Source organism: Neolamprologus multifasciatus, chromosome 4, assembly GCF_963576455.1.
Source record: "Neolamprologus multifasciatus chromosome 4, fNeoMul1.2, whole genome shotgun sequence".
NCBI lineage: Eukaryota > Metazoa > Chordata > Actinopteri > Cichliformes > Cichlidae > Neolamprologus > Neolamprologus multifasciatus.
Genome location: NC_140442.1, coordinates 25,540,638 through 25,558,856, shown reverse-complemented (window position 1 = coordinate 25,558,856; position 18,219 = coordinate 25,540,638). Strand labels below are relative to the sequence as shown.

Sequence of the window (18,219 nt, the reverse complement as noted above, 5' to 3'; positions counted from 1 at the left end):
ATGGCAGAGCCGAGGAAAGTGCCGTTCGTCACCATTTCCACCCTCAACACCACCCCGCCGCCGACCCCGGAGACCAGCAAGAAACGCCGCCGCGAAGATGAGGCCGTCGACATCACTTTTGGGAAAGATGGAGGTGGGAGTGCGGTCGGGTCAGGGGGTGGCGGAGGTCTGTTCGGCAACGAGAAAGGTAGCGACGCGCAGAGGGAGGAGAAGAAGCCCACCGTCCGCCTCAACCTCACGCTGAGCGAGCCGAATGAGCGAGGGTCCTCCGAGTTCAACTACGGCGAGCTGGTCCACTCATCTCTTTCTCAGGTTAGGAGAGCAGAGGCAGACACGGTGGTGTTAGCGGGGGGGGCTAACCGGGCACAACTCCGGTGGTGCTGAACCCGCGTGCATGTTGCACTTGTTGTTTTGTTGTTGTTGTGGCTGCTGAACTTTTGTCTGACAGGATTTGCAAATAAAGTAGATCACACTGAGCCCGTAAATACTTGATGTTCATGCTCCATATGTATTTATTTATTATGACCTTTAGATAGATTTCGGAGAGTTTGAAGCAGTGCGGTTTAAAAACGCAGTCTGAATGTAGGCTGAAGTATTTTAAGTGTCAGGGACACTGGACCCTCTTATTATTACCATCCTATCTTGTTACTCCTATGTCTACATCTTATGTTATTACCGATATAGAGGTGTCCTACTTAATCCACACAAGACAAAGAGTTGCTATAGTAAGAACCTCCCTACTTTTTCATTTATTTTTATTTTTTATGCAGGTTCCATGTATTGCCAGGTGCGACTATGACTTTGATGTTGTTGTCAGCCTTACGTATTTACAATTCAAGTTGCTATCCTGGTGTTCCTCAGGTAAAGCCCGTGGGTTCTGCTGTACCCAAAGGACTCACTCCTCCGCTGGACCCCAGTGACCCTTTTGCAGATGATGAGAAGGAGAGGCGGGAGGTAGAAGAGCTTGCCAGAAAATTTGAAAGCAAATATGTAAGTAGCAAAGTAAACTCGGGCCTGTTTGCATAACACCAGTTGAGGACAACAGTCGTCCAAAGTTTTATGTTGTAAGGTAAAGACCCTAGAGTAAAACGTGAAGAATGTTAGCGTTTCCTGCCTGACTGCTAATCAGGCGTTTGAGGAATTATTCAACCCTTCATGGTTTAAAAATCTAATTTTTGGAAGCTTCAAAAATGTAGGCTTACTTCCAGGGTTGAGAAACAGTGTTAAAGCTATGTTATCACTGATAACAAGTCTTTTCTAATATTGGCTTTTACAAGCACGCGAATGAAGCAGCCTCCATAATAACATGCAAATTGGTGGCGATTCTGAATATTTCACAACAGCCAGAAACGAGACTAAAGTCAGTCATGTTAGAGAAATTGTAGCTATTTGACTGCTAGGTTTCAAGTTATGAAGCCATATTTGAAGTTGTTGAGTGGCAGCAAAATGTTTGTCCTGGATTTCCCTTCCTTCTGTTTGGCTGCCTGCTATCTAATAACCGCAGGGGTCAGTGGAGTTGAATGATAATGTGACTGAGAGACCTTCTCTGGAGTTTGAGTTATCATAGTTTAGCATTTCTGAATTGGTTCTAAGAGAGAGAGAATTTGCTTGTTTACTTTTAGTTTTTATTGTTTGAAAAGTTTACTTTCAGTTTTAGTTTTTATTTGCATGAGAGATTTTTTTTTCCCTTCACATCATTATTTAATAGAGGGCACAGTGAGACTGCTTTATGTCAGCGGTTGATTTACTGTCATAGAAATCCTAAGTTTCAATAAATAATCAGACTGAACTTTCTAAATGTAGAAACGATTTCAATTGCACAGTATTTTTTTTTTTTGATTAGTCTAATTTTTGTTTTTATTTTAGTAATCTATTATCATCATTATTGTTGTTACCATATTGTTACCATGATTATTGTTTTACCATACCTAGTTTTAGTTCTAAGTTCAGTTTTAGTTAGTTACAGTGGCGCCGTTTTTCTTCCACTGACTGACCGGCCAATCAAAAGGTGACTAAAACTCACACAGGTGAATGGTTCAGTGGCAGTTCTACAAAATGGTAACAATGTAGAATAGAAACATTCTGATGTCTTGTTGTTAAAGAGTCACTGATTGGATATGTGTGCTGTTGTGTTCGATTGTATCTTTTCTGTTAAATTAAATTAAAAATAATTTCTAAATTTTGTGACTGGTAGGATTTTGTTCTGTATACAGTTTTCTTTTAAAACTAACAGGCAAATTAGAAATCTAATAAATAATGTTGGAGTTAAAAAAAACATTATTCATTTAATTTCTTGCTCCAGGTGACTTCTGCAGTTAAGACGGGTTTAAACAGGCTTTTACTTACACACACGTGTTGGTTTTTGTGTTTGAGCATGCATATCATTTTTAAATTAAGTAAATATTTGTTTTCCCAGTTAATGTATTCCTAGTTTTGCTTGACATGACAATTCTTTTAGCCTACATGATTCGAACTGTTTAAGAGCTGCAAACCTTTTCTTTCAACCTCCAAAAGTTGATTCTGATTGAATCTGGATGCAGCGTTTTCAGTGGGAGAAATGTTTCGTCACTCATCCAAGTGACTTCTTCAGTCTGAGACAGAATCAACTTTTGGAGATTTACTTACCTGGATGATTGAGCATGACTTTTCTTTCAGCCATAAAGGCCCCCACAGGGTCCTCTGGATGATGAAGTGTCCTTTTCAAAAGTAAAAGTCTCATGTTTATGTTTATTGTGACTCCATGTTTGGTGCCCCGTGTACCCCCAGTACCACAGCGGGACAAGCAGCTCCCCTGCCTCCCTGTACTGGAGCGCTGGTTCTGCTGTCCATATTGTGGTTACAGCTGAATCTGTGTGGGTGATTATTGTTGCGTGTTTCTGTTGTATTTTTAAATATTTTGTGATCTTTGTGTTTACTCTCCATTTGCAGGGCGGCAGCTCGAAGAAGAAGAAAAAGGACAGAATGCAGGATCTCATTGACATCGGCTACGGCTACGATGAAACCGATCCCTTCATTGACAATTCAGAAGCTGTGAGTTTAATCTTTTAAAAAAATTAATCTTCTTTATTGGCGTTCATCAAAATAGGTTACGTTTCAGGTCTCTTTGCCAAAGATTAAAATAAGTAACGACCTTATTTGTAACGAAAGTAAAAAATAAATAAGTGTAGTAAAAAGATGATAAACATTCATGTTGTATTAAAATAATAATGAGAAATTCCAGTAACTTTAATATAAAGTCATGGTTCTTTGCTTTGCTTCATTTACTTTTGTCAGTGGATGCTTTTGATCTGCAGTAGAAACAGAAGAATAAAAGAAACTGGATAAGAGGGAAAACATTAAACAAATAAATATATAAGCTTTAATACTGAGAATAATATTAGTAAAGTTTAGTATTATTATGTGTAGTCGTTTGGAAGACTGACCGTGGAAGAAGACTGTTGCATTGTAAGAAAACAAGCAGTTAATTGTAATTCTACCCCGTCCTCAGTATGATGAGCTGGTACCGGCCTCTCTCACCACTAAACATGGAGGCTTTTACATCAACACGGGCACTCTGCAGTTCAGAGCTGCGTCTGACTCTGAGGGAGAAAACGCGGCTGGAAACGATAATCATTTTAAGGTAGGTGCTTGGTTCTCTGTGCACTCTGTATATGAACAAATAGTTAAAAAGAAAAGCTGTTGCTTTGCTCCTTGTATTATTCTGTGCCGTTTTTCACCTTTTGTGTCTTATCTGCAGAAGATGAAAGATGGTGAAGAGCGAGTGATTAAAAAGCGACGGAAAAAGCAAGATGGTGGAATTTTGGAGGAAAAGAAACCCCGAAAAAACAAAGTACCAAAGTCTGGGTGAGGTTTTGACCTGTAATCCTGTATTATAGTTATTTCAATAAGTAGCATCATGTGTTCGTTTAAGAATAGGCATTGCTCCTCGCTGTGCCCATCCCTTCAGACAAATAAAGGAATATCTACATTATTCATTTATTTAAAAATAGTTCAACACTACTTTTTGGCTTTTACATGGGACTTGAACTTTAATTTCTGGGTGAAAGTCCTCTATATAATTTATTTTACCACTAGTTTTTCCCCCAGAATGCATCAGTAGTACTTGGCCTAAACTTCTTTGTAGTCCTTGTGTGTTCTGGTCTGTTATTGGCTAAAAGGGGGGTAGGAGGCTAGTTTCGTTTTATGCCACTTTAATTACAATATACTAAACGGTTAGTAAGAATTTGTTGTCCAGTGATGTCAGTGAAACACTGCTGTAACCACAGACCTTATCGCTACGCTGTGCCTTAAACGTCTTTATTCTTGTGCTTCTTTGGTCTCGGCAGCGTTTTAGCTTTAAACCGGCCAGAAAAGAAGAAGAGGAAGAAGCTGATGAAGGATTCCCTGCACCTGGCCAACATGCTGCGACGCTTCACCAGGGAAAAGGAGGAGATGCGCAAGAAGAACATGGCCGCCGCCGGTCTGCCGCGACCTATTCCCAAAGTGCCGAACACCAACAGTGCACTCCTGAACACCCATCCCAAGGCCGCTGGCAGCAACGACTGCAACATGACCGACCTTTCCGCAGACCCTGCTGTGATGTCGCTGCTCGGCACGGCCAACAACGACTTACTGCAGGACATGATGGGTGACCTGGACTTTGGGATGCTGGACTCGCCTCAGCCTTCCAGCCCGGCTCAGGGGGAGAACGGCTCCTTTGGGATGGGACACAAAATGGGAGGTAGCCGGGTGGTGCAGAGCAGTGTGATTACCCCTCCTCCTCTGCCCTGCGGACTTCCAGACCCACTCGCGAAACGCATTGAAGACCTGAGGGCGGTATGAGCCTTCTACCAGCTCATATTATTATTTTTTTATTAAATAATTGTTAGTAAGAGTGTAAATTAAATGTGAAGTAGACTGCCTACATAACCAGTCCTATTCACTGCTGCGATGTCTGTTTGTCACAGGCGTCCCGTCTGTTTGATGAAGAGGGCAGAAAGAAATTCTTCACACTGGACATGAATAACATCCTACTGGAGTGAGTACATTTCTTAATTTTGAATTAGTGCGGATTAATTTGTATAAAATCAATTAAATGTAAATTTGTGTTTGTTTCTGTGTGTGTCAGCATTGAGCTGCAGGTTCAGGAGCAGCCCACAGAGGTGCGTTCAGCTGTCTACTCTCACCTTGAGGCCTTTGTGCCCTGCAATAAAGACGCTCTGCTCAAACGACTTAAGAAGCTCAGCCTCAACATACAGGTGTGTGGCAGCAAGTTTTCTTACTGTTAGAATGAGTTTTGGTAAAATGGGATCCCAAGAGGTCAACGATTTGCATTTGACATCACTTAAAGGTCCCACGTCCTTCCACTTAGTGAAGATGCTATGAGCACCATTTCTACCAGTCTCAGTGTCTGTGGCTTTAAGTCAGACTGGAACAGCTGCTGCACGTTCTTCTTCAGGAAAAGACTTCTATTAGTGACTGGTTCTGCCTAAGGTGTCTTCCTGTTAAAAGGGAGTTTTTCCTCCCCAGTGTTGACAACTGCTTAATCATTCATTCACAAAGACAGATTTAGTGTGAATTTGGCTGTATCAAAATGTGACATCAGCAAATGGAGCAAAAAGCTACCTGAGTTTAACTCTACTGAAGCCCAAACACAGAGTCACACACCCAGTATTACTCATTTTGTTCTAAATCAGCTCTTAGGTTTTCCTCAGTTCATGGAGCTCTGACCTGTGTGCATGCGATTAAAGCATTACATTACCTTACCTTACCTTACGTTAAGTTAGTGACATTAACCCTGCTAGATGCTAACATGGTGGTCCCATCTAAAACATTTTATAAGAGAGCCGCTTCAGTTCATTCACAAAGAGCAGACCGACAGCAGCTTAAGGCCCTGACTTGTTTTTTGTTGGCCAGAATATGTTTTGCTGTTGATCTCCACAGCAGTACATTTAGCATCTGTGTTGCTATGATGCTCTCCTCAACACACTCAGCAAACATGCCCATATGCACCCACAATGGATAGCTGTGGGTGAACTGCGGGTCTGTGTAGGCAGTGCAAACCCACACTTATCCCCGGATTGGGTGTTCACGCAGGACTGACAACAGTCGCAAAAAATGGGCTAAACCTGTTATGAGGCAACTGCTGCATTTGTGCAAAAGCTGTTGTTTTCGTGTCTGTGTGTCCATTATTCATTTCTGTATTGTCCTTATGAGTGTTGATTTCTCTCGTTGTCCAGGATGACCGACTACGAACGCCCCTGCTGAAGCTGAAGTTGGCGGTGTGCAGTGTGATGCCAGAGCAGATCGCTCGATACAACATGGACTGCATCGCCAAAGTTGCAAAGTAAGGACTCGCTCTGGGCTCTTACTCTGAGCTCACATACCTTTTTTTTCCTTGATCTGAAATGTTTGTTTCTCTGCTCGCAGGCAGCAGTCTGAGGAGGGAGAGAAAAATGGCTCGGAGGATGACGATGAGGAGAAGCCGGGGAAGAGGGTGATAGGGCCTCGGAAGAAGTTTGTGTGGGATGACAGACTCAGGTCAGTTGCCTCTCTGTGCTCACAGGATCCATCCTTTCCACTCTACTTGTTTGCTTTATTCAGCAGTTCAGTGCATTCTGGTAGCTCTGAGTTGCGTAAAGCTGAGATCTAGGGCGCTTTATCCATATTGAGAGCATCTGCTGTGATCCCACGCCTCTGGAAACTCTAGGACACAAAAAACAGCTGTCATTGATCATATATCAAAACACATCTGGTAGTTGGATCTGCACAGTTTGCATATGAGAAGCCATGTTCGTCGATCATGCGAGGTGTTTGTTCAGTCAGGTCCAGCCCAGTGTTTCTGGAAGCTACTGGAGAGTAAAGCTGCAGGCAGTCATCAAGTGTGACACTGTGTAGTGCTTCACACATCACACACTCAGTGCTGGGTGTGTGAATACATTGCAGTACATGCAAAAAATCTTTTATTTAATTTTAACAAAAATTGCTGTAAAATGAACATGATGTGGCTTTTCATTTTAAAAGATCCTCTCCAGTTTTTACCCATCAGCCTTTTATGGTATATTGTATTGTCGTCACCTTGCCAGGTGGGTGGGTGACGTGGACTTCAAGGTTTGTGAATACGATAACTTGAGAACTAAGCAACGTAGGAATTTCAAATTGACAGTATAGGTGTATTTATTAAAAATCTCAGACGAGTTAGAATCCCAGTGACCTCAACCTCAAGATCAGAGGTCATCTTAACGCTGTTTGCCTTCCAGGTCACTGCTGTGTAACTTGGTGCGGGTGAAGCTAACCTGCTACGAGCGTGAAGGCAAGAACACGCTGTCTCTGGAAGACTACCTCAAAGCCTTCATGGAGACTGAAGTCAAACCCCTCTGGCCTAAGGGGTGGATGCAGGCCAGGTGTGTGACTGCAGCTAATGTGATTTCTGTGGTTGTCCAGTGATTATAATAGCAGCTATCTTTCTCGTATGTTTTCAATCATGGCTTAAATAGAATGGTAATGAAGAAGTAATTCCCTAATATTAGTGCTTGTTGTATTCATATTTCTGTATTTCCCCATCTGCAGGATGCTGTTCAAAGAAAGCATCATGGCTCACGGTCATCTCACTGGCTACACGTACGTTTTTCACCTTATTATTAACCTATTTTCTCATCACTGATTTGTTCTAATAACTCATTCAATTTTATTTTGTTCCAGAGCAAAGAAGAAGATGCTCCCTGTTCCCAAAGCCAAGCCAAAGGTTAGTTGAACTTTCAAGTTAATCTGCAATCCATCTGTCAGCAGAGTGACTTTGTAGTGGAAGGGCTCTTGATATAGAAGGGATGACTGCTACACATTTTACACTTGCCCACTTTGATCTAAAGTGGACTGGACCAGTGAAACACTCCTTTTTGTCAGTGTAAAGAAGTTTAGTGACTAATATAACTCTCTGAGATAACTTAAAATGAGAAAAAGAAGCATAGTTTCAACCATACTTCTTAGTTTTTCTACATCATAAAGAAATGCAGCTATGGGAAACCAAAGAAATCTGTCAGCAATTTGTAAGAAATAAATGTAAAATTACAAAAAGGGTTCTGGTAGTGCACTACCCAGACTGTCCTGCTATTCCTAATTACTTTGGTGTAGCATGAATAGCCATGGGGGAGGTTTTTATCAACAGGAAAAACTGTAAAACTTATTCAAATACAGTTAAATGTCGACATGCCTTGCTGTGTCACGTGCACCAGATTTGAATCTTTGCTGGGTCAACTCTGGCCATTATGTTTGACACCTCTTCTTCTTTTTTTGTTTTTTAAAGGTTTAGATTCTAAATGTGTTCTCATTAGAAACTGTGCGGCAGCTGGAAGTTGTTTTATGTGCTGCAGTTTAGGAGCAGAAACTCTGCACAGTAAATTGTGGAAAAACACAAGTTATGCAAATGATGTTGTCAAAGTGAAACTTTGTCAATAAGGTTAAAGTTCTCTCACGGTGCTCGGCTAACGTTATCTCATGATGCGTGAAATGAGCCCTCTTGTATTTTAATGTATTTAATATTTTAATGTGTTTGATAAAATATCAAAATTTGGGTTTGTGTATTGATACAGTATCGCCATGCAGAATATTGTGATACTGTTATTGTGTATCAACAGTCCCCACAAACTGCATGTCCAAAGACATGCAGTTTGTGGGGATAGGTTAATTGGATAATCCAAATTGCCACTAGGTGTGAATGTGAGTGCAAATGGTTGTCTGTCCCTGTGTGTTGGCCCTGCGACAGACCGGCGACCTGTCCAGGGTGTACCCCGCCTTTCGCCCTATGACAGCTGGGATAGGCTCCAGCGCCCCCCGCGACCCTGAAAAGGATAAGCGGAAGCAAATGGATGGATGTTGTTGTGTTTCACCTGCTACTTCTAGTATATGAATGATGATTTCAGAGTAACTTGAAGAAACATGGTGGTGCTCTTAAATGTCGCTAAAAGTATATTTGTGTCCTCTGTATTTTCCAGGAGGCTGTGTGGGTTCGTCACACCACACCCACAGCAGGTGCCACTCCCTCCCCTGCTGCCCAGGTCGCCACGCGTCCGACTCAGCCACCGTCTGAGCCCATATGTCTCGATTCCCTCGATGAAGCTCCCTCTCTGGACTCCATCTCTCAGGCCTTGGCCATCCTTGGCAATGCAGCTAAGGGTCTGGCCCAGGGGGACAGCCCCCCGTCCCCAGATAAACCCAAGACTGTCACCACCCCCTCCGGCCTCCACACCTCACCGGTCATCCAGCAGCAGAAAAAGAACTCTGTCAGCACTCCCAATAGCTCCAAAGCACCTCACTACATCTCTACCTCTTCGTCATCCTCCACCTCTTTGTCTCGGTCTCCCTCCATCACGTCCTCTCCTCTGCCCTTGGTCAGGGTGGATGGCATGGGGGTTGTTAAGGGCACTGCGCAGGCGCACAGACATTTACTTTTGAACACGCAGAGACCTTTGAGTGTGGGTGTGACTAAAGCCAACATGCCTGCCTCAGTGTCTCCACCTAAACCACGTCCACCGCCCACTGCGTCTCCACTAGTGGCACCAGGATCAAAGACCGGGGTCTCCACTGCCCCTTCTGGGCTCCTCAAAGGCAGCAATAATAACAAAGTCAACAGTGTTGACACTCTGATCATCACATCACCTCGGCTACACACCCTCTCATCGCCCTCAGTCACGGTCCAGAAAACCTTTCAGACACCTCACCTGCCCCAGACTCCCCAGAGTAAATCCTCCACCTCCCTCTCGCAAACACTCCCCAGCGTACAAGCACAGCCACAACCACAGTCTAACTTCATCACCCCTATGCACGCCACTCTCACCAAGTCCACCCACAGCAGCATCCCACCCATCGTCAAACTCACCCCCCGCACACCCAACCCCATCGTCACCGTTGCCACCTCATCCTCAGCTTCCATTTCTCAAAGTCCCAGGTCTCAGGCAACCCCGTCCCTACACCAGTACCCTAACAAAAGCCCAGCAGGTTTCCGCCCGCCGTTCTCAGGTGCCCAAGGAGGAGTGAACAAGCCGGGGCAAGGCAGTTACACTCCTCCAGGCAGCCAGAAGACCCCCAACAGCAACAGCAGCAGCACCAACACCAGCCTTATTAACACCTCATCCATAAGCAAGCATTCAGGATCCAGTGCCTCCCCCACGACGGCCTCTGCCAATCAAGGTCAGCGCCAGAGGTCCGGGGGCGGGACACCTCAGGGTGCCAAGCCAGTCACATCTGTCCCAATGTCATCCGTCTCTTCTCAGCTGCCACAGGTTTGTAGTGCCAGCATGGCAGGATAAGGAAACATGTAGGATGTACATCTGGAAAGTATTCACAGTGCTTCACATGCCTTATTCGAAAATGGATTAGTTTCATATTTTACCTCTGCATACAGTACAGCGTAATGACAAGCAGCAATTATAGCCTCAAGTCTTTTTGAGAATGACGCTGGAAGCTTGGCACACCTATTGTGGGGCAGTTTCTTATTATCCTTCTTTGCAGAACCTCTCAAGTGTCTTCAGATTAAATAGCTGTGCAGCGACGCTCATCTTCAGATCCAGAGATGTTCAGTCATGTTCAAGTTTGGGCCACTCAAGGACACAGAGTGATCTTGAAACCCCTCTTTGTTATCTTGGCTGAGTGCGTGGTTTCCTCCAGACATGATGCTTCAGACCAAAGTGTTAAATCTTTGTTTCATGAGACCAGAGAATTTTGTTCCTCATGGTCTGAGACTCTTTAACTGGCTTTTGGCAAACATCATGTGGCCTGTCATGCCTTTAACTGATTCAGTTGATTGTTGTAATGATGAAATGGTTGTCCTTCTGGAAGTTTCTTCTTCCTCCACAGAGCAATGCTAGAGCTCAGTCAGAGTGACCATTGGGTTCTTGGTCGCATTACTGACTAAGGTCCTTCTACCCCGATTCCTCAGATTCCATTTACAGATGATGGAGGCCACTGTGCTCATTGAGACCTTCAATGCTGTAGACATTTTTCTGTACCCTTCCCCAGATCTGTGCCTCGATGTAATCCTGTCTCAGAGGAAATCATGAGAACGAAGCGATGCAGGAATTTCAAATCGATACCATAGGGTGTATCTACTAAAAGAATCTAAGTGGCCTCGACCTAAAGGTCAAGTTTTCTGAAAATCTTGTGAATGTGATCACGTGACAAGGAAGTCACTTAGATTAAGATTTTCAAATTGATACGGCAGATGTTTCTACTGAAGTCTCAGTGACCTCGACCTAAAGGTCAGAGGTCAAGTTTTCCCGACAAGCTTGTGAACGCAATAACTTGCGAACAAGGCGAGGTAGGATTTTGAAATCGATACCATATGTATCTACCAGCAGGCTGAGGGGTACCACTGGCTACTACCAGCATTTTTTCAATTGTCATTATGTGAAGAATTTTAAGGTGAAAAAATTATTTAATCATTTTGGAATAAGGCTGTAACATGACACAATGTGGACCATGTGAAGCTCTGTGAATACTGTGCAGATACACTGTCTGCAGCACATGTACACAGGTGGATTTTTCAACCCTGAATCTGTTGAATGAAACCACTTTCTTCCTGTTGTTAAACACTCCTAACCTGTTTTTTTGCTCAGGTCTCTGCGGCAGGAAGCAGCAATCTGCTCAGCTCAGCCTCGTCTCTTCCGCTCGGTTTTGGGATGCTGGGGGGGCTGGTGCCTGTGTCCCTGCCCTTCCAGTTCCCTTCACTGTTAAACCTGCCTTCGCTGGGTGCAGCAGGCTCCAACACGGCACCCAGCAGCTCTGCAGCCAGTAGCAACCCATCGTTCTCCACCCTGACCCAGAGTGAGTGATGCACACAGGTCACAAGCGCTCATTGTACTGGGGGGGCTTAGATTATGCACCAGGTGCAACTCTGACATTGATGGCAGCTGCAGATTTAACTAAGAGCATTGCTTTCTTTACAATATGACATCATGAAAGCACTGTGTATGTGTGAGGCTGTTGGGGTGTGTGTCTGCTTTTGTGTGGGTGTTTCCTGTGTAGGCCTTTTTTTTGTGTTGTAGTGCGTTCTCATTTATCACCATGTTTTGTGTCTAAATGTAAGCTTTGTAATTAATGTAAGACATTGCATTTTTGTTTGCTCCCCCCATCAATTCTGTATTACATCATGCTTCCTCTCCTATCTCACATTTGGCCTCACACTTCTGCCTTTATCCCCTCCTTTCTCCTCCTGCTCCTTCCTCTCACACGTCTCTCCTCTGACCTCCCCGTTCCGTTGGTACTTGTTCCTCCCATCTTCTCCCCCTTTGTTTCTTGTCGCCCTGTCCTGTCTCCTCAGATCTGTATAAGAGCCTCCAGTCAGGGTCTCAGGTTGCTCTGCCTCCTCACTTGCAGCTCGCTTTCTCAGGTAAAATCTGACCCCCGCTCCCTCCACCTCAAAAGCCTGCTCCTTTGCTCTTCTGCTTTTCCTTTCAAGTGTCTGATGTTCTCTGTCTCAGGTTGTCCCCCCCTCCTCCTCTTTTTATTTATTTATTTTCTGTCCGGTCCTGTTCTCATCTGTTGGTGCCAGCATGCCTTACTTTAAAAAAAATTTTTTTTTCCTTCCCTCTTTGTAATGTTTTGAAATGTGTTTCAAACACTGTGCTGTTCCTGTCTAGATGTCAGTCAAAGCCAGGGAGGTGATGCTAAGAGGAAGACTCTATGATCCAGCGGATCCAGCTGATGCAGTCCAATCAAATGAGGAAACTTTGGGACAGCCGGGACGCACAGACCGCACATAACAGGGGTCTGAATTACAGACTTTTGCTTTTAAGATCAGCTCAACTATCCACAACTACCAGTTAAAAATAACCTTTTTAAAACAATGACAACTTTTAAATCTTTGAGCTGTTAAATAAAATGGCAAATGCAGTTTGCCAATGTTTACACAATAGACCTATATCACTGTGGACAGGGAGGAATGAATGAATGGGATTTATAGTTGATTGAGGTGTGTGTGTGTGCTTGCTGGGACTGTGTGCCTTTTGTATGGCTCCCTTTCTGATGCATGGTCAGTGTGTCTACTTGGTGCTGTTTTTATCATAATGTAATTATCACTGATACCTGTAAGAAATGTAAACAAATTGTTGAATTTGAGCTTTTTTTTTTTTTTTTTTTAAGAGAGAGCTGTACATGTTTTAATTGTACTTGAATTCCTGGATAAATTTGTTCCTGTATAGAACTCAAACTGACTTTTAATTAAAATCTTTCTCTTCAAATGAATCATTCAAGCTGCATTATGAAAGTCAGTTGCTGAAGCTTCTGTAACATGTTGACCCCTGGACCATAGACTGTATATAAAAGCTGGACATAAAACAGCATTTTTGGCCATTACTATCTTGGTGTTCAGGTGTGACAAATGAGAGGTGGATCTGACTGGAAGCTGAAGACAATGCAGACTTGTGCAGTGTTAGCGTACCTACTTTACCCACTGCTCTGGCTTTAATGGGGACCATCCTTTGTGAAATAAACATATTTTATCCTGTATGACTGAAGTAGAGAATGAGCCCATACACTATTCGAAGTGTTTGCGGACATCATTAGAATTGATTTCGTTTTCCCAGATCTCTAACTCTCTGTTAGCATCATTAGCTATTTTTATTGCCTCCAATAGAATGATTAATGTGGTTTAATGTCCAGACATCCACAGATTAGGTTTGGTGGAGCCAGAATGTGAGCTAGCTAGGAAATAAATTATATACTGTGCAGTGACTGGAGTTATCTTAAAAATAAAATACAACACATCTGTAATTTTGGGCATAAAGAAAAAAGTAAATAGCAGTGATGTCTGGAAGGGTTAGGGAAATTGGTCCAATTGAGATACAATTAGTAGAGAGAACATGTTGGATGAAAGTACATATTGTGGCAAAGACAAGGGTCATTTAGCAAAAAGATGATACCAAAAACAGACTTCAGTCAAAACAATGCCTGAGATAACCCCACCCAATCGAAATTACAAGGCTAGCCATTCGTATATTGCTACACAATTTGGATTATCTAATAAAAGAATAGAATTTTAAAAAAGGCCTGATCTTAAGCCTTGTGTTCGCACTGCAGTCTTACTCAGCACAGGAGTGTCTGGAACACAGGACTTTTATCCAGCTCTGTTTAAACACTTGCTACCCGATTATGGCAAAACACTGCAACATGGCAAGAGCCCAGAAACTGTGTCCCTGGATCCTTAACAAGCAAATACAATCAGACCTGATTTTGTAACCAGAGTCAAGAAAGAATGCAGGCTTAAAATATTTCAACATCGCCTTCTCTTTTCAGACCTGCAAACAACAGCCATCTTTTACATACAGTCTCTGCTCCTCAGATGCCTATACAGTGGTATTTATGAGAAACACAACATGACACAATTATAGGCAGTGTAGATTTAATTGAACCCTTGATTTAGCTATTAAATCAACTTAGTCCTTAATGAAACCCCAAATAAACCAGACATGAAAAATGCAAAAGGTCCTCAACAATAATAAATGTTCAAGTGTCTGAAACATTTTTTGACATCAACTCAAATGAACAGAGTCCAACAAGTAACAAGCAAGACAAAAACAATTTAAAAAACAAAACAAAAAAAGGGGGTGGGTAAATCTAAGCAGTTTGTGAATGATGTAAAAATGAAGGGCAACTCGAACTGATAGTACAGGAGGCGAGGATTGGCAGGCCCTCGTTGAGGTTGTCCCAGGTAGTTGCCCCCCACCAGCAAAGCACTTCATTTCCACCTCCTGGAGCCTACTTGACCAGAGGCCTGGTTTTGTCGTCGTCGCCACACTGGTGGGCTTTGTACTTTTTCACCTCAGCCATGTACTTAGACCAAGCATCGCTCTTGCCTGGCTCAGCCTGCAGGGGAGGAGACAGAGGTTATCACCTGTGGGAACAACACAATCAATATTGCCACCTTCCATCCCACTTACTTCTGTGTCTTGTTTCTGCTTCTTCGCAACAATGCCGGTCTTTAGGAACACACCGCCTCGGCGCTTCCCCACCTGGGTTAGGGGATAGAAGACTGAAACCGTTATACGAGCTCTTGCACGTGGACTGCCAATGAAGGAGACTACACCAGAGCAGGTCTACACTTAGTCTCGCGCCACCAGCGAAACCATCAGTGAGGATCATCCCTACACTTTACTAAGCTATTGTTTGTTTTACACCATCACTGTGGGTGATTTTACTGAAATATCTCAGGGATAATACAATCACCGGCATATGTATGAAACACTCATAAAAATGACATGTCAGCCATCAGAGTAATAACTATGGTGCCAGTAAGCCTGCTGTATCAGTGCATAGTGCTTCACTTTGGCTGTGAGTGGAACTACTGCTATCTCATCTTACAACTGCTAAACCCCTTACAAAGCTCGTCACGGGTGGGGCCTTCTTTTCCACTGGTGTCTGTCCTTGCTCGGTGGCTCTGGCATCTCCACCTGTTTGCTGCATCTCCTTTTTCCTCCTCTCATCTTCCATCTTCTTCTTGAATAGCTCCATGAAGCTGCCGTCGTTAGCGAACACGTTGCCCCCAGGCATCAGGGGTTTGCTCGATGGCTGTGCGGGGCTGCTCGAGGGGGACGCGGGGCTCCCGCAGCTGGAGTCCTCGCTGCTGCCGCCACCGCCGCCGCTCGTTTGAGGTTTGTCGTGTGCGCATTTTGGATCCATAGTTCCTGGGCAAGCAGACACAGTCCCGCTGTGTGTTAGCTGTGTAACACGTATGGCTTTGTTGTGTGGTTGGCCTTAGCGGAGAGCACTGCCAGAACGCCTCAAGACGAGCTGGACCCCACCCGCAGTGCAATACGAAAACCTAAAGTCTATTTACAAATAGATCAGCTGCACAGTCCAGTGTGAGGATATAGTCTTTGAAAAATATGGCGAAGTGTTAAAAAAGCCAAAAGGCTTTAAAAATGTCAGCCCTCTAGCACACAATCCCCGGGCCCCGACAAAAACAAAAGCAGGCGCTGGTTTAGCTGCTAACGCGGCTAACAGCTAATGCCCGGTTCGGTAAGGCCACTGCAGACGAACAAACTCAACTACGGCCTCCCAGTTCATGTGCGGAACCTATTAAGGTATAAGCATACAGCTGCGGCTCACCTAAAGGTTCAAACACCTGCGACAAAGACAAGAAGGGTCAAAATTTATACTAGCAGTTATCGCCAACTTTCAAAAACCGTCACCTTCGCTCCGCCATGTTTCATTTTCTCTGGTGACATCACGTGGCAGCTGTGTAGCGCCTCCTGCTGTGCCGGAAGTGAAATTGATACTAAAAATTACATAACAGACGGTTGTTGGCTGGAAACTTGAGGTTACTCTATTCCGTAACCCCCGTTCTCTGATAACATGAGTGAGGTGTCTCACTATGGGGAACGCTCTCTCAGCGTTGTCCTCAGAAGCCTCTATATCATTACTCCAGCCAGTATTGGCTGGCAGTCGTGACGCTTGCGTCAGGGAGGGGCCACCCTCCTCCCTATAAAAGGGTGTGACGCAGCGTCACCCGTCATTCAAGATAAGCTCACCTCTTCCTCGCTTCGTGCAAGGAGGGTGATCTGGTGAGACACCTCACTCATGTTATCAGAGAACGGGGGTTACGGAATAGAGTAACCTCAAGTTCTCTTTCAAACATTCGTTTCGGTGTCTCACTATGGGGATATGCAGACTCCCGTATTGCCAGATAAGCCCATCTGAACGACTGACTGCCAATTTAGGAGGTCTCGTGGGGACCCACACTTAACACAGTGTGGGCTAGAGACGGTGCAGTGACATCCAACCTGTAAAACCTTGCAAAGGTCAAAGGTGAAGCCCAGCTCGCAGCTGCACATATCTCTTCTATAGAGACACCCCTAAAAAGGGCCCAAGAGGTTGCCATCCCTCTGGTAGAATGAGCACGAAGTCCCTCCGGGGGGGGCAGACCCGTGCTGGAATAAGCCAATTGGATCGCCTCAACAATCCAGTGGGAAATGCGTTGTTTGCTAACGGGCTTGCCAAGATGTGGTTTAGCCCAGGAAACAAACAGCTGATCCGACCTCCTGAAAGCCTTCGTTCTCTCTATATAGGTACATAAAGCCCTAACTGGACAGAGAGCATGTAGGCGCTCCTGTTCAGGGGAGGAGAAAGGAGGAGGGCAAAAAGCTTCCAGCTCCAATGGGGTGCATTGGAGATAAGGAATTTTGGGCACAAAGGCCAGATTTGGCCTGAGTGTGACTCTAGAGTTATCCCGCGTGAATCGGGTGCACTCTTTGTGTATTGACAGCGCATGAATATCACTGACACGCTTCGCAGATGCGAGAGCCAGGAGCAATGCAGTCTTCAAAGACAGGATTTTTATTTCCACCTGGTTTAGTGGTTCAAATGGTGGCTGTGAAACTGCCCCCAGCACCAGGGATAAATCCCACGTGGGAACGAGAGGTTTAGACACCGGGTGGAGCCGTCGTGCCCCTTTCATGAAACGGCAGACTAGCGGGTGATGGCTCACCGGGCCATCCACGAAGCCCACATGGCAGGCTGAAATGGCTGCTAGATATACTTTAATTGTGGAAAAGGCCTTTCCTTTATCTAACAGTTCTTGGAGAAAGGAGAGAATTGTTGTCACAGAGCATTGAAAGGAGAGAGTGTGAGACTTTCCACACCATTCCTCAAATACCCTCCACTTGTTCTCATACAATGATCTTGTGGAGGGGGCTCTAGCACTCTGAATAGTGGCTATAACACCCTGGGGGAGTCCTGCCGTACTCAGATTCAACCTCTCACGGGCCAAGCCCACAGGGCAAGGCGCTCGGGGTGAGGGTGAAAAATCTCCCCCCTGGCTTGGGAGACTAGGTCTCGTCGGAGAGGGAGAGGCCAAGGTTCGCTCCACAAGAGGGGCACAATCTCCGCTAACCAGTGGGACCTCATCCACCTTGGGGCGATCAATATCATTGTTAGCCCTCTCTCTCTCACTCTGGTTAGAGTGGGAGAAATTAAGGCCAGCGGAGGGAACGCATAAAGCAGAGCATGTGGCCAGTTGTGAGCTAATGCGTCTACCCCTAGCAGAGCCTCCTGGTCCCTCAGGGAGAAATACAGTGGACACTGAGCGTTCTCCCTCGAGGCAAACAGATCGACCTGTGGCTGGCCAAAGCGGGTCCAGATTTGGGTCACCACATGTGGGTGCAGGGTCCAGTCCCCGTACTGCGGGTTTCCCCTGGACATTAAGTCTGCTCCCAAGTTCAGAGCTCCTGGAATGTGAGTAGCTCTCAGTGA

At 44.7% G+C, this 18,219-nt stretch overlaps 2 protein-coding genes across 4 annotated transcripts; one reads left to right on the top strand and one right to left on the bottom strand.

The window, feature by feature from the left end:
• On the top strand, nucleotides 1–13,108 carry LOC146520615 (ubinuclein-2-like). 3 transcript variants are annotated; one of them, XM_085155726.1, is made up of 17 exons: nucleotides 1–312; nucleotides 862–990; nucleotides 2,929–3,030; nucleotides 3,488–3,619; nucleotides 3,740–3,843; nucleotides 4,326–4,815; nucleotides 4,947–5,017; nucleotides 5,108–5,237; nucleotides 6,219–6,325; nucleotides 6,409–6,519; nucleotides 7,239–7,382; nucleotides 7,549–7,599; nucleotides 7,681–7,723; nucleotides 8,970–10,256; nucleotides 11,589–11,796; nucleotides 12,293–12,361; nucleotides 12,612–13,108. In XM_085155726.1, exons 1-17 carry the CDS (start codon nucleotides 1–3, stop codon nucleotides 12,656–12,658), a joined length of 3,537 nt encoding a protein of 1,178 aa, XP_085011852.1. In that variant the 3' UTR covers nucleotides 12,659–13,108. The 3 variants fall into 3 exon arrangements, with proteins under 3 accessions (XP_085011852.1, XP_085011851.1, XP_085011853.1); XM_085155725.1 differs by having other exon boundaries at nucleotides 3,737–3,843; XM_085155727.1 differs by lacking the exon at nucleotides 12,293–12,361 and having other exon boundaries at nucleotides 3,737–3,843.
• trir (telomerase RNA component interacting RNase) lies at nucleotides 13,027–16,214 on the bottom strand. The gene is made up of 3 exons (XM_085155740.1): nucleotides 15,349–16,214; nucleotides 14,910–14,981; nucleotides 13,027–14,835 (listed from the first exon to the last, which is right to left on the bottom strand). The coding sequence occupies exons 1-3, from the start codon at nucleotides 15,646–15,648 to the stop codon at nucleotides 14,728–14,730; spliced, it is 480 nt and encodes a 159-aa protein (XP_085011866.1). The 5' UTR covers nucleotides 15,649–16,214; the 3' UTR covers nucleotides 13,027–14,727.
• Nucleotides 16,215–18,219: the final 2,005 nt, after the last annotated feature.